The sequence below is a fragment of the Bos taurus genome, chromosome 22, assembly GCF_002263795.3.
Source record: "Bos taurus isolate L1 Dominette 01449 registration number 42190680 breed Hereford chromosome 22, ARS-UCD2.0, whole genome shotgun sequence".
Lineage (NCBI taxonomy): Eukaryota > Metazoa > Chordata > Mammalia > Artiodactyla > Bovidae > Bos > Bos taurus.
Window position 1 is genome coordinate 16,899,919 of NC_037349.1, and position 13,034 is coordinate 16,912,952.

Below are 13,034 nucleotides of genomic sequence, written 5' to 3' on the forward strand. Positions count from 1 at the left end.
TTCCCAGGTAAGAATACTGGAGTGGGTTGCCATTTCCTTCTCCAGTAGATTTCCCCGACCCAAGGATTGAACCCATATCTTCTGAATCGGTGAGCGGATTCTTTACTGCTGAGCTGCTAGGGAAGCCCTATCGTCATCACAGCAGCCAACACTCATGGGGTGGCTATTGTGTCTGGCACTGTGCTGAGCGGTACATGCACTACCTCATTTAATCCTGGCCTCAAAGGAGGTATTATCATCAACTCTCACAGATGAGGGAACTGAGGTTCAAAGAGGTGATATAACTTCCTCAAGGTCACACAGCGCATCAGGAGCAGAGCTGGGATTCGAACCTAGGCAGTTTGGCTCCAACAGAGGCTATACTATTAACCTCCTGTGCCTCTGGTTGGGGAGGGTGTAGGGTGCTGGTACAGGAAGCAGGGGCAGACCCCCACCTCGTCCACGGGACTTGGCTCCCGGCTTCACGATCCAGATGTTGCGATCTCCTTCCATGTCCATCTGGGGTACCACAGCCCGCAGCTGCTGCAGGATGTCCTCACAGCGCTGGACCTGAGTGTCGAGGTACCTGAGTTCTGCCCCCTCGCTGTGGGGAGATGATGGGACTTGGGCAGGGCTGGGCCTGGGGGCATCCTGGTGAACAAGGCAAGGGGAGACACAAGCCCCCTGGCCATGGTCTCACCAGCTTTGGTCACACCCTTCCCCTCGAGACCCAGACAGGGCTCTCCCAATCCTCCACCCCCACCCTCAGGCTGTGCCCCCGATCCACCCTGCCCAGGGCATCGTCCCCAACTGCTGGAATGGGACTTCTACCTACCGTATCCCCTCCCACTCCAATACTCCACCTTCTGCCACCTCTCTATTATATTAAAACTGCTCTTTGGCAGAATTTAATCATACCAGCATCAAATGATGAGGCACCTCTACATGCCAGGCACTGTGCCAAGGGCTTTACATACATTATCACTAATCCATCTTCGGGGAGATGTTATTGGTCCCATCTTAGAGAAGTATAAACTGAAGCTTGCAGGGTTAAGGGATGTGCCCAAGGCCACACACTGAGTTAAGAGGCTGAGCCAGGATGCAAACTCTAGCCTGCCTGAATCTTTCATCCACAACTGTTTTTGGAGGTTCACTCCTCTCCTAATCTTTAACCTAACACTGGTAGATAGGCAGGCCCCTTCCTCATCTAATTCTTTTCTTGCACAACTATATCATACATCTCCTAGATTTATTTCTCCTCCCATCACTTACCACCTGACACCTACACTTATTTGGTGACTGCCTGTCTCTGCTCACTCGAATGTAACCTCTATGAGACCAACTTTCGTAGTCGTTATTCTCTGTTAGACTCCCGTCCCCAAGTAGTACCCCAGCACTTATCAGGTACTCCCTAGAAATTTGTTAAATGAATGAATGGTTGGATAAGGAAGTCTCTGGCAGCGACTGGGCTGTATGGATAAGAGTTCGGGGACAAAAAGGAACCTGATTCCTACAGGACACGAAATGTCCTCAACTAAACCAAGTCACAAAACATCCCAGATGGCGGCCTCAGCCAAACTCTCCCATTTCTTTTCTTTTGACTGAACAGGAAGGAAGCCTCCGCTAGATGGTAACCTCTCTTTTAACATCTCTCGGATGTTAAAGAGGCTGGAGCCTCTTGGATATCTCCAGCCACAGAGAACTTATCTCTGTTACTAAGGCTGGCATAGCAGTGGCAGCTGGGCAGTGCTGGGAACAAGGACAATCAAATGGAGGGGTCTTGGCAAGGCCTCCTTTTCACACACGAATCCTGGCCCTTCTATTTCCACAAGGTTTGCTGGAAACGTTTCTGTGGCCATGGCATAAAGAATATACTGAGCAAATCTGTGATCTGGCCCAGGAAAGTGTCACATGGCAGTGGCAGGGACACATGCAATCTGAAAAAGCATATTCAACATGACAGTATGATTTTATATTTAGTTAAAAAAAAAAAATTAGTTCTGTGGAAAGTGGACCTGACGGTCAGGGGATGGGGAAAAAAAAAAGCCTGGTTGGTGAGTTGTAGATTTGTTTTTAAAAGCTGAGAAGCAGCAATAAATATTGACTTAATTAATGTTAATTATCTAACAATTCAGTGCAATGTTACATGAGGTAATATTTTATGTAATCCTGATTTTTTTTTTAATTAACTTTTTTTTTTGGACTGCTTCATGTAGCATGTGGAATCTTAGTTCCCCGAGCAAGGATTAAACCTGCACCCCATGCACTGGAAGCAGAGTTTTAACCACTGGATGACCAGGGAAATTTCCTAATCCTGCTTTTGAGAGGTTCCTTCAGCCCTCGACCTGCCCCACATCCAGAAATGTAAAGGACTGACATTATTTCCACCAACTATTCTAACTCAGTCCTGACGATTCTTTTTCTTTCTTTTTTTAAATATTTTTAATTTATTTGGCTGTACTCGGTTTTACTTGCTTTCTTTGTGGCATGTAGGCTCTTTTAGTGGCAGCATGTGGAATCTAGTTCCCTAACCAGGGACTGAACCATGGCCCCGTGTATCAGGAGCTTGGAGTCTTAGCCACTGAATCACCAGGGAAGACCCCCAGTGATTCTTAATTTCAGAAGGGCAGCTTTATGTTTTCTGGCAGCTAAGGGGAAAGTATGGGATAACCTAGTTTTCCTTCTCTAATGTTTAAAAAAAAAGATACAAATGAATTATTCATCAATGATGTGGGTTTGCTGGCTAAGTCATTTGTTCAAAGTTCATGTACTAGTTCTTCAGTCTTCCCTATCAATCATTAAATCTGTCTGTTTCTTTCTATTCTAACACCACGCCACCTGAGGCCTTTAGCCCTCCCCCTGACTTGCTCCAAGTCTCCTCGCTTGAGCTGTCTGCTCGTGAGGGCACGGATTTTGCTTCATTTCTGGGGTCTGGCACAATGCCTGGCACATAGGAAGGGCTCAGTAAATGCTGAGTGTTTTCTTGCCTTCAGGCCCTCTTCCTGCCAGTTTTTCCTGCACATTGTGCTGAACAGCATCTCCCTACAACAGGCCCAGGCCCATCTCAATACTCCTTTCCTCTGCTCAAGAATCTTTCCCCACAATGTGTCCTGAAAATACAACCACTAAGGATTCTTGGGGCAGGGGACTGGGGTCACATAAGTACAGGATACACTGCACACTCTGTCTCTCTTGGGAGTTTACACCATCTTCTGAAAAGTCCTCTATCAAGGAAACCTATTTTAACTTTGTTCAACCCAGTGTTTTCCAAATGTGACTGGCCACAAACCCTTTTTTCACAAACTCCATTTCAGCATATAGAACTAGCATGCTATATAATAGGCTTTGCAAAATGCTGGTTTCCAGGATAAAATCTAAATGACCTAACAGAGTCTTACTTTGTGAATGAATACTATGAGTCAGTGCTGAGCACATCATAAAAATTACCCTGTCTAATCCTACCTTTGAGGCAGAACATTATTTTTAAACCTATTCTGCACTTGAGAAAAGCTAAGATCAGATAGGTTAGTGAGATTCCCAAGGTCACAGAGCTTGGAAAGAGCAAAGGCAGAACTTGAACTCAGATCTGTCTGACAGCACAGGCCATGCTACACCGAGATCTGGGGAAGAGTAGTTTGGACCCTAATATGAAGCCAGTGAGAACTCCTGAGGGTTCTGGAGGAGAATAGTAGGGTGAATGAAAACAGGGAGACTTGGGGAGGAGCTGGGGGCGGTGGGCATTCGACAGAGAGGTTCTGTCCCTGACCATCAGGTGGGAACATGAAAGCTGCCCGAGAGCACGCCCCATGGCCCGGGCTGCAGAGGCACTCACTGGACCACTTGGTAGTAGCGCTGGAGGAAGAGGGACCAGCCCTCAGGGCCCAGGCAGGGCGGGGTCGCCACATCCTTGTCGATGTCCAGATGCGCCAGGTTGTTAAGGTGCTCCTCGCAGGCACACAGAGCCTCATCCACAAACTCTGGGGACACCGACACTGGCTTCTTCTCCTGTTTCTTTGGCTGCTTGTCTCCTGTAGAGATGGGGTAGAGGTGGGGGCTGTCACTATCCCACGCTCCACAGCTCCCACTGCCCCAAGGCCTGTCACTTACTCGTGACTTCACCAGAAACACACCTGCAGTCCCTACTGCTGTGGGACCTGCCACTCACCTGGGGCTTTGTTCTAAATTCACCTGTGGTCTCAGTGTGCATCCTTGCCCCTCACTGTGCAGGACCTGTCATTCATTTGAGGCTCCATCCTAAATGACCCCAAAGCATCTCAGCACCTAGAGTCCCAGCAGACACACCTGTAGCCTCTCTGTGCTTGGGAGCTCTGACACACCTGAGGCCCCTTGAGCCCCTGCTCCTGACACACCCAGGAGACAGCCATGGGGAGGTGTCCCTCTTGAAGAGCCAGGGACTTTCTTCTCACAGCAGAGCTGCCTCTCCGTTCAAATCCCTGAGGAATTCTGGGAACTCTGGCTGATGGGCCTCTGGCTACAGGATGGAAGCTGTGAGGTAGGAGCTAAGTCCAAAAAGGGAAAGGGCCAGCAACTGGTTGAGCCGACAAGTAGGGAGAGACTCTCTGGGTCCCCCTTCACACGGCACGAGGGGTCCTCAGACCATATGCAACTACATGGTTTTACTGCTGCCTCTCCTCACAGATCTGAGCTCCCCACAGGCAGGGATGGACCATGTCCTCTTAAGTCTGTCCTCTCTAGAGCACTCTGCCACACGCTAGGCCCATCGGAGGACTGAGCGAGGCAGTGGGTCAATTAACAGATAGGAAGACATGTGGGTAAGTGGGTGGGTGGGACAGAAGAATGATGAGTAGATGGGCCAGAAGATAGATTAAGTGGTGGATGGCAGGATGGAAAAGAAGTACACGGATGGGGAGGCAGGTCTGTGGAAGCATAAGTAGGTAGATAGGCAGGAAGGTGGAGTGGGTGGATAGGCAGTATGGAGTTGACAGAAGTAGGTGAATGAACAGATCGACAGTGCGGGGAAGGATGAATGGATGGATGGGTGGGTGGATGGGTAGGTGAATGTGAGATGGGTGGGTAAGTAGGTAAGCAGATGGATGAATAGACTGTGGACAGAAAGAAGGGGAGATGTATGGAAGAGTGGGTAGGAAGGGGTGGTGGATGGGCAGACGGATGAGAAAAATACCATGACAGATGGGTGAGGTGTGCTGGGTGGGAGGATAAATGGTTAGGGGGGCAGAGGTGACCACAGTACTTACTTGGGGCCTCTTCTTCTTCGACAGAGTTTGACTTCCACTCGCACTTTACCACCAGCTTGAGAACGTTGCGGGCAGCTGTCAGCCAGAAGTCCTCTGCTCCCAGGGCAGGGGATACCCTCCTCAGCCCCTAGGCTCCAGGCCTGTTCTGGTTCCGGAACCTGATCATGACCTGCCCCACTCTGGATCCGGAACCTGACTACCGTTTCTGGCTCTAGAATCCCACTTAGAACCTGGCTTCTGTTTCAACTGTGGAACGAGCCCCTGAATCTGACCTGACTTGGTTCATATTCCACCTTCAGAATCTTGCTTGGTTCTGCTGTCTGATTTCTCCTCCTCTGTTCCTGATCCACTTTTTTTTTTTTTTATTGTGCATGTGTGTGATTTTCTATTTTTTTTTATTTGAAGTATAGTCGATTTACAATGTCCTGATCCACTTTTGATACTTAATTCTAGCCTGAGAAGCAGACCTTGCCCCAAATCTATATAGGATTTGGAGACTAATTTAAACCTAGCATCTAATGTGGATCCAAATTCTGACCTGAATTTACAGCGTGTGCTGGAGTTGGAGCCTACTCTGTCCGTGAGCCCCAAAGTCTAGAAACTTTTCTTGGAACTAGACTTGGAACCAGATCTAGTCAGTGGAATCTGACAGGGGGCTGGAACTTATTCTGGATTCCAAACTCAACTAGGTGACCAACTTTTAGAATCTGCTCTAGAAAATAAGATAAACTATGTCAGCTCTTCTGGAGGTCTGGGGTGACCAAGGTCGGGGGGCTCATTAAGGGAGGCACATAAGGGAAAGATGAGGGTTGGGGATGGAGAAGGAAATCTGCTGGGGCAGATGAGGGCATGAGAGAGGCCCTTTGCTCTCCAACACCAGCCAGGGCTTTAGCCCTCCTCCTTCGGCTTGAGGGGCTAGGCATGGGGCTGGTATCTCCTTACCTATGAAGGCCTTTTTGTCATCCTCAGCCCCCAGGCGGTAGCAGCGTGGGAAGAAGGAGTCGGCATCAGCCTCATCGAACCACGGCAAATTCCGGAGATTGAGACACAGACCCACCTATGGAGTCAGCCGCTGAGGAGGCAGGGTGGGACTTGCCCAGGGGGCCTCCAAGGGACTCTCCACACTGGGCACCCACCCAGAGAGCTCAAGGGGATGCTGTGTGGACAGGCTCAGAGCCTCTGCCCCACTTGCTAGGCTCATATCCAACTCCACGTGACGCTCATGTGGTTCCCTTTGCCCAGAATGCCCCGCATCCTTCCAAGCCACCCTTTTGCATCCTTAAAAACCTGCCTCTTTGAGGAATCCTTCCCAATCCACACTAACAATAGACCAGCAGGTCCCAATTATAAAGCCTATCATTCTTGCCATAACCCTAGAGGATAGGTCTTACTGGAATTCTTATTTAAAGAAGAGGAGCCTGAGGCTCAGAGAGGTGAAGTCACTTAACCAAGACAAGATATACTAGAACCATCAGCCAGACAGTTTCTACTTAGGAGAGAAGGTCCTCCTGCTCACAATCATTGGCCATGGTATTTGTTCTTACTCCAGACCCCGATTGGCTCCTGGAGTCTATTTACAGTCACCATGTCTATATGTGCCAGACATGCTGCACAGGTTGGATTTGAACCCAGGTGTGTCCAACTCCCACTGAATCACGTACTTCCCCACCTCCTGAGAACTCTTACTGACAAGGAGAACAGAAAAAGGGACTGCCAGCCCAAGAGCTGGGGGGTTGGCAGCTGCATGCCTGCGCTCTGAAGAGCTCACCTTTGTGGTAAAGGAGCCTGCCCGAGCATAGTGGTTTATCATCTGATCCTTGGAGAGGAAGCGACAGTCCAGGATGTCCCGACGAGTAGTCCAGATGAAGTAGGGGATCTCGTTCCGAACCATACGTGACTGGGGAGAGGGGAGGAGACAGGGAAGGTTGATGTGGGCACCACGAGGCCTGAGGAAGCTTCTCCCCGCCGTGCTGAGCAAGGTGGGTGAATGGAGGGAAAGGATCCTCCCAAGGGGGCCTCTAGCTCACATGTCATCTTTTTTAAGTTAAGAAAAGACATCTCTTCCCTTTCGGGCACACACTGGTGAGCAGAGAGCAGGCAGGCTTGCAGCTCTTTCAAGGTGCCCCTAGGCTGTGACTAAACCCCACAACTGAATGCCACACCTTGTTCTGGGTCTTGGCCGTTAGTGACTTACTCAGTGGCAGGGCAGTGACTCTAAGCTGATGGTCACAGAGCATGTGACAAAGGTTTTCTCGTGAGCTCCACTTCTCCCCAACCTTCCCAGAACTCTGGGAGGAAGGATTACTGATAACCAGTAACACCAGGTGCCAGGCCCTGTGCTTAAGCTTTCCATGTCAATTCATTCATTTATTTATTTTTTCATGTCAATTCATTTGATCCTCACCATAACCCTATGTGGTAGGTGCTACCATTATCCCCATTTCACAGATGAGGGAACTGAGGCTCAGGGACTTGTCCCAGGTTCACAATGTTGGGCCGTGTGGAACTGCCAGTCCTCAACCTCACCTGACAGACAAAAATGGCAGTTTGGCATAGTTCAATTCAGAAAGTGGTGGTACGAAGATTCAAAGCCAAGTGTCTTGATCTCAACACACATATCCTCCCCAAATCATATCAGCCTCTTTCAAAAATGTTTAAGTCCTTCCTTCTAACCTTCACTTGCCAAGGATGGAGGAAGATGAACTATGGGGTTTTATTTGGAAGGGGGAATTCCCAGGCCAGCCTCCTCTGTGTCACTCACCACTCCACTGGCCTACCTAGGCTTTAGAGAACCGATCGTTTTTACCGCAGACAGGGAAACTGAGATTAGAAAACGGCTTGTCTGGGGTCACCAAGCTGGACTCTAGTGCTTTCTCCTGAAAGAAGCAGCCCCCTATCCAGCCCGATGGGTCCTCACCATCAGAGCGTGTGTCCCATGTAGGTCATCAAATTCCAATAACTCATCGAAGTCAAACAGCTGTGGTGGCCGGAATGCCTCCTCCTCATCTTCATCCTCTGTAAATGTACAGCCCATGTGTGGGAAGGCCCCGGTCCCCGCCCCTCAGCCCCACATCAAAGCCTCAACTTTGAGACAGTGAGAAGCAAAGCAAAGGGACTCAGGCAGCTTGTGGGAAGGGAGGGATATCTCACCATCCTCAGCTGTGTCACTGTCACCCATTACCGAGCTGTCCAGATCCTTATGTGGTTGTGGCAAAGTGGTACCCAAGTGATGGACCATCTTCTTCTCCACCCAGCCCCTTTGGCGCAAGAGGCACCGGATCACAGGGTAGCGACCTTGGATCATAAAGATCTTCTTCTGCTATAAGGTGACAGAAGAATACTTTTTCAGTTAAGTATAGCCTAAGTGCTGGTCACAGGGGAGATAATGGTGAGCCAGACAGCTATGGTCTCTGCCTTCATGAAATTTATATATTCTAGTAGGAGAGACAGACTGTAAACAAGCAGAAAAATAATCTGCATAATCATAATAGCAACTATATTTTCTAATATTTATTGAGTGTTTACTATGTGTTAAGCACTTAAATACATTACTAACAACAATGTATATTTTTAAGACACTGTTATTCCCACTTGGTGATTCCAAGGTGGTGCAGTGGTAAAGAACCCACCTGCCAATGCAGGAGATGCTAGAGAAACGGGTTCAAATCTTGGGTTGAGAAGACCTCCTGGAGGAGGAAATGGCAACCCACTCCCAGTATTCTTGCCTGGGAATCCCATGGACAGAGAAGCCTGGCTGGCTGCAGTCCATGGGATCACAAAAGAGTCAGACACGACTGAGCATCCGCATGCAACCAATCTCTACTTAACTGGTTATGAAACAGAGGCGTAGAGACACTGAGTAGCTTAGCCACCCAGTGGTTAAGTGAAAGAGCAGGAATTAACATCCAGGCTGGGAAGCTCAAGAAATAGGATTTTAATGGGGATCCAGAGACTCAATCAGGGGAAGCTGAGAAGGAGCCAGAAATGTACAGAGCTGGGCAAATGGCAGTTAAGGCAGAGGGAAAAGCACGTGCAAAGGCCTTGAGGCTGGAGGGGTCAGAAGGAATTGGAAGGGAGCCAGGGTATATGGAGTGTGGAAAATGAGGGGAGACCTCCTAGGAGGTGTGTGGAAGGCACTGACGGCCTTGGAATGAACTTGGATTTTATATTAAGAGCAGTGTGAAGCAATAAGGTGAAGGGAGGGAGTGACATGGTTGGAGGCTGTTAAGTGTGGCTTGCTGTCCTATGGAAAACAGATGGGGGGAAGGAGACTAGTGAGAAGGCTGTTGCGGTTTCTCTAGGTGCCTCCAGCAGAGATGGGAACAAGGTGGGAGTTGAGATTCCTTTTGGAAATACAGACTAGTTTTGCTATTAGGATTAGACGTGTGGGTGAGGGAACAGAAAGATCAATTTCCTGGCTCGAGCAACTGGGAGATGGAAAAGACCCAAGAGCAGGGAGAAGAATGGGTCTGGGCAGGAAAATGAAGAGTATGGTTTAAGACATGGGTTTGAAATGCTTTGATGCTCCCTCGATGGAGATGTCAAGTGGGGGACTGGATCCACAGAGCGGTGCAGTCAGAAGCCAGGCTGGGCTGGAGAGGGAATGAAAAGAGTGCAGGATGGATTGAACTCACAGCCAAGGAGACAAATGTAGAGAGGGGTCCAGGGAAACAGGAATGTCCTGAGAAGTCTTCAGAGGCAACTGAAAAGTAGCTGCCTGGGAGGGAGAAAGGAAAAGCAAGTGTGCAGACAGCCAAGAGGAAAGGTGTGTTGGTGCAGAATGACACAAGGTGCCAAACCAAGGTCAGGACAGAAAAGGTGGATCTGGCTCCTTAGCGGTCACCAGTGACCTTAACTAGAGAGGTTCCTGATGAGAGTGGTGAAGGACAGGGACCCAGAGTGGTGGGGCCTGAGGACTGAAACCCAGATAAAGAAGTTGAATTCTGCCAAGAATTTTGGTTGTGAACGGGGTGTTGAAAACTGGAGAAGTATTTGAAGACAGGTGTGGGATCAAGGTTTTTTCTTCTTTATTTTCTAAGGAGGGGAGAATATAGTGCAAGGAGGCAGGGTGAGCCACCCTCCAGGCTTTTTCTAGCCCCTCCCCCAACCCCCTCCAACCTTGACAGCTCTCTCCACGTGGATCTTGGCGTTTCTGAGCCGGCCCATGTGTTGAGACGCCTTGGAGAATCCTCGCCAAAGGACAAGAGAACCTGCAGAAAGATGCGGAGTAGGGGTGGGGTAGGCACCCCTTCTTTCTCCACCCTTCATCCGATGCCTATCCTCTACCGCTCTTCTCCGGTTCCCCGGATTCTCATGTCCGCCCCAAGACTCAGCCCTGGGCCAGGAGGGGCGAGCCGCAAGTGGCCTCACCGTCCAGGGGCGGGGCGTCCTCCTGGGCCCGGGTAGGCGAGGGCCCAGGGAGGCGGGGATTCTCGGCGCCCTGGGCGTGGCTGTCGTGGGCCGAGGGGCGGAGGGCGCAGTCTAGGCGGCGCGCTGAGGCTGGGCTGCAGACCCAGTCTTGGCCGTGCGCCGGACCCTTCTCTGGAAGCCGGAACTCGGAGTGGCGCGCCCTGGGCCATGGGGCGGGGGAAGTGGCGCGGCGCTCGAGCGGCTGCGGCTTCCGTGGCCAGCTGCACACGGGGCCCCGCTCCTGGCGGTACCAGGCGGTGGAGTCCGGCTGTGCGGCCCCCAGCTCCCCCGCCCTCAGGAGCAGCGCCGCGGTGGGCCCCTGCATGAGACCCTCGCCGCGCGCGCGCGCATTCCCTGGGCCCCAGAGCCCGCCTCCCCTCCGCGCGCAGCCGCGTCTCGCGGGAGCGCCCTGCGGGGGCCTGAGCTGAACCCTCCGTTCTGAGGCCCCGCCCTCTGTTTTTTGTCGCCTGAGAAACGATTCCCCTGGCACAATCAGGCCTCGGGTGGCGGTTCGGGGGTCTACTTCCAGCGGGGCCAAACTCGGGGCCTTGCCTGCCCCAGACCCTTCATGAATGGGGCACTGAAGCTGGAAGCATAGAGCACTGGCTGCCCCACCAGTTTCTAATAGGGTCCTGATTCCTTATCCAGCGCTTCCTGGGGCTTCAGTTATTCCACAGTAGTCAGCGAAGACCACGTGCTAGGTAGTGGGCTAGGTGCTGGGGATCAGAAGAACAAACTACACATGGCCCCTGATTTCATGGCGCTTACTGCCCGGTGGAGGGGAAACAAAAAGCAAGCAACAGAGGAATAACACAGGTGTTTTATACTTTAGCTAAAGTGGTCAATGATGTCCTTTCTGAAGGGGTGACATTTAAACTGAAACCTACTGAATGCAAATTGGTGAGGAGTTGGCCAAGGGAGGAATAGCATTCCAGGGAGAGGGGTCTCTGCAACAGCCCTGAGAGGGTAAGAACTTTTCTGGGGCAACTAAAAGGAAGCTGACCAGACCTGCAGCTCCTGGCAGATGGAGCTTGGGTAAGGTCCTTGGGGGTAGATTTGAAAGCCAGGGCAGTATTATGGGGAAAATAAAAGGGCAGAACCCCCAGACCCTCCCCCCACCGCCCCCCGCAAAAAAAAAAAAAAAAAAAAACACACAAAAAAGACAGCACTTGGAAATAGAAAATAAGTATCGTTTCAATCTACCAAAAAAACAAGTTATGCAACAGCCCTCAAGACAAGACGGTAAGCAACCTTTTTGGATTGTATGAAACAGTATGAAAACTGTTACACCCTCAAATGTCACAGGTGAGAAAAATAAGGTTCCAAGATGTTAAATAATTTGCCTTAAATCGCATAGCAGAGCCCTGGAACCCAGGTCTGACTCCAAAGCCCCACTCTTAAACACAAGTCTGTAAGGGTTGCCTATCAGTCATGCAAGTACCAAATGGACAGTGTGAGAGGCAAACTCTAGCAATGCCCTCTCAAGCAGATTCCAGGAACCCAGCTCTGTCAATCACTGATAGATTGGCTCACACAAGTGAAGGTGGGTCCTCCACAGACCTCTCTAGTCAACCCCAACCACTAAGATCACCCTTTCTCAACCCTGCGGCTAATGACTGGGCTTCCCAAAAGGTATGCCCTCAGGAGAGGACTGGCTGATTGGAGACCATCCAGTCTGTTCTGATCAGCCAGCAAATTTGGTTTTAGCTCTGAACCCTGGGAGATGGATCCGTGACAAACTAGAATTCTGGCTGGCTCACCCAGGCATTGCTGTCCTGTGAGGGTTGAGTGAGCAGCTGCCATACTCTAGTGGATGTCCAGCTTCACCGCACCTTCACGTGAGCAACAATCACTGCAAAGCTAGGCCATGGCCGTGTGCCCCACAGAAGGGCACACCTAATTCTGCAAGACAGGAGGGGGAGGTCACAGAGGTAATGTCATAAAGGGGATGAGAGCAGTCCCCACCCCCAACCCCTCCTTGCTTTAAACAGTACCTTGTCCTGTTTCAAGAGACCCATTTTGGCCATATGGAAGACTCTTTTCAAAACTCAGCAGAGCCCAACTCTTCTCAAACTTTTCTTGGCATCCTCTTCCATAAAGATAACACCCTGTGGGCTCCCACTGACTTCCATTAGTGAACATGAAACACTTCAATGCACCTCTTTATTTACATATGCAACACTTCCACTGGCCCCCAAGTCTGAAACAGGGATGTCACCCCCCACAACCAGCACAATGGAAGTTACCAACAGCTTGGATACTGGGCTGGTGGAAAGATCAGTCATTGTTTATTCACTACTTGTAATGGCAGGTACTGTGTCAGACTGACATTATCTCCACTTTACAGATTTAAGAAACTGAGGCACAGAATATAAATAACTTGCTCAAATTCTTAAGAATAGGACTCAA

General features: G+C 50.3%; 2 protein-coding genes across 11 annotated transcripts in view; one reads left to right on the forward strand and one right to left on the reverse strand.

Annotated features, from left to right (window-relative positions):
• The window catches only part of RPUSD3 (RNA pseudouridine synthase D3), a 27,634-nt gene extending 21,042 nt beyond the window's left edge, over nt 1–6,592 (forward strand). Inside the window, exon 8 of the mRNA XM_024982887.2 lies at nt 6,186–6,592. Coding sequence (XP_024838655.1) covers nt 6,186–6,199 — 14 coding nt within the window. The 3' untranslated portion in view covers nt 6,200–6,592. The remainder of the gene's footprint in view (nt 1–6,185) is intronic.
• TTLL3 (tubulin tyrosine ligase like 3) overlaps nt 1–12,707 on the reverse strand; it is a 23,844-nt gene extending 11,137 nt beyond the window's left edge. For 4 of the 10 annotated variants that reach the window (XM_059880032.1, XM_059880031.1, XM_059880025.1 and 1 more), the window contains exons 1-9: nt 10,587–12,377; nt 10,335–10,426; nt 8,367–8,535; nt 8,134–8,231; nt 6,985–7,113; nt 6,159–6,273; nt 5,217–5,309; nt 3,812–4,007; nt 435–583 (exon numbers count right to left, since the gene is read on the reverse strand). In XM_059880032.1, the coding sequence (XP_059736015.1) occupies nt 435–583; nt 3,812–4,007; nt 5,217–5,309; nt 6,159–6,273; nt 6,985–7,113; nt 8,134–8,231; nt 8,367–8,535; nt 10,335–10,426; nt 10,587–10,950 (1,405 nt within the window). In that variant the 5' untranslated portion in view covers nt 10,951–12,377. The other 6 variants (XM_059880027.1, XM_059880028.1, XM_059880030.1 and 3 more) reach the window with 5 other exon arrangements.
• Nucleotides 12,708–13,034: the final 327 nt, after the last annotated feature.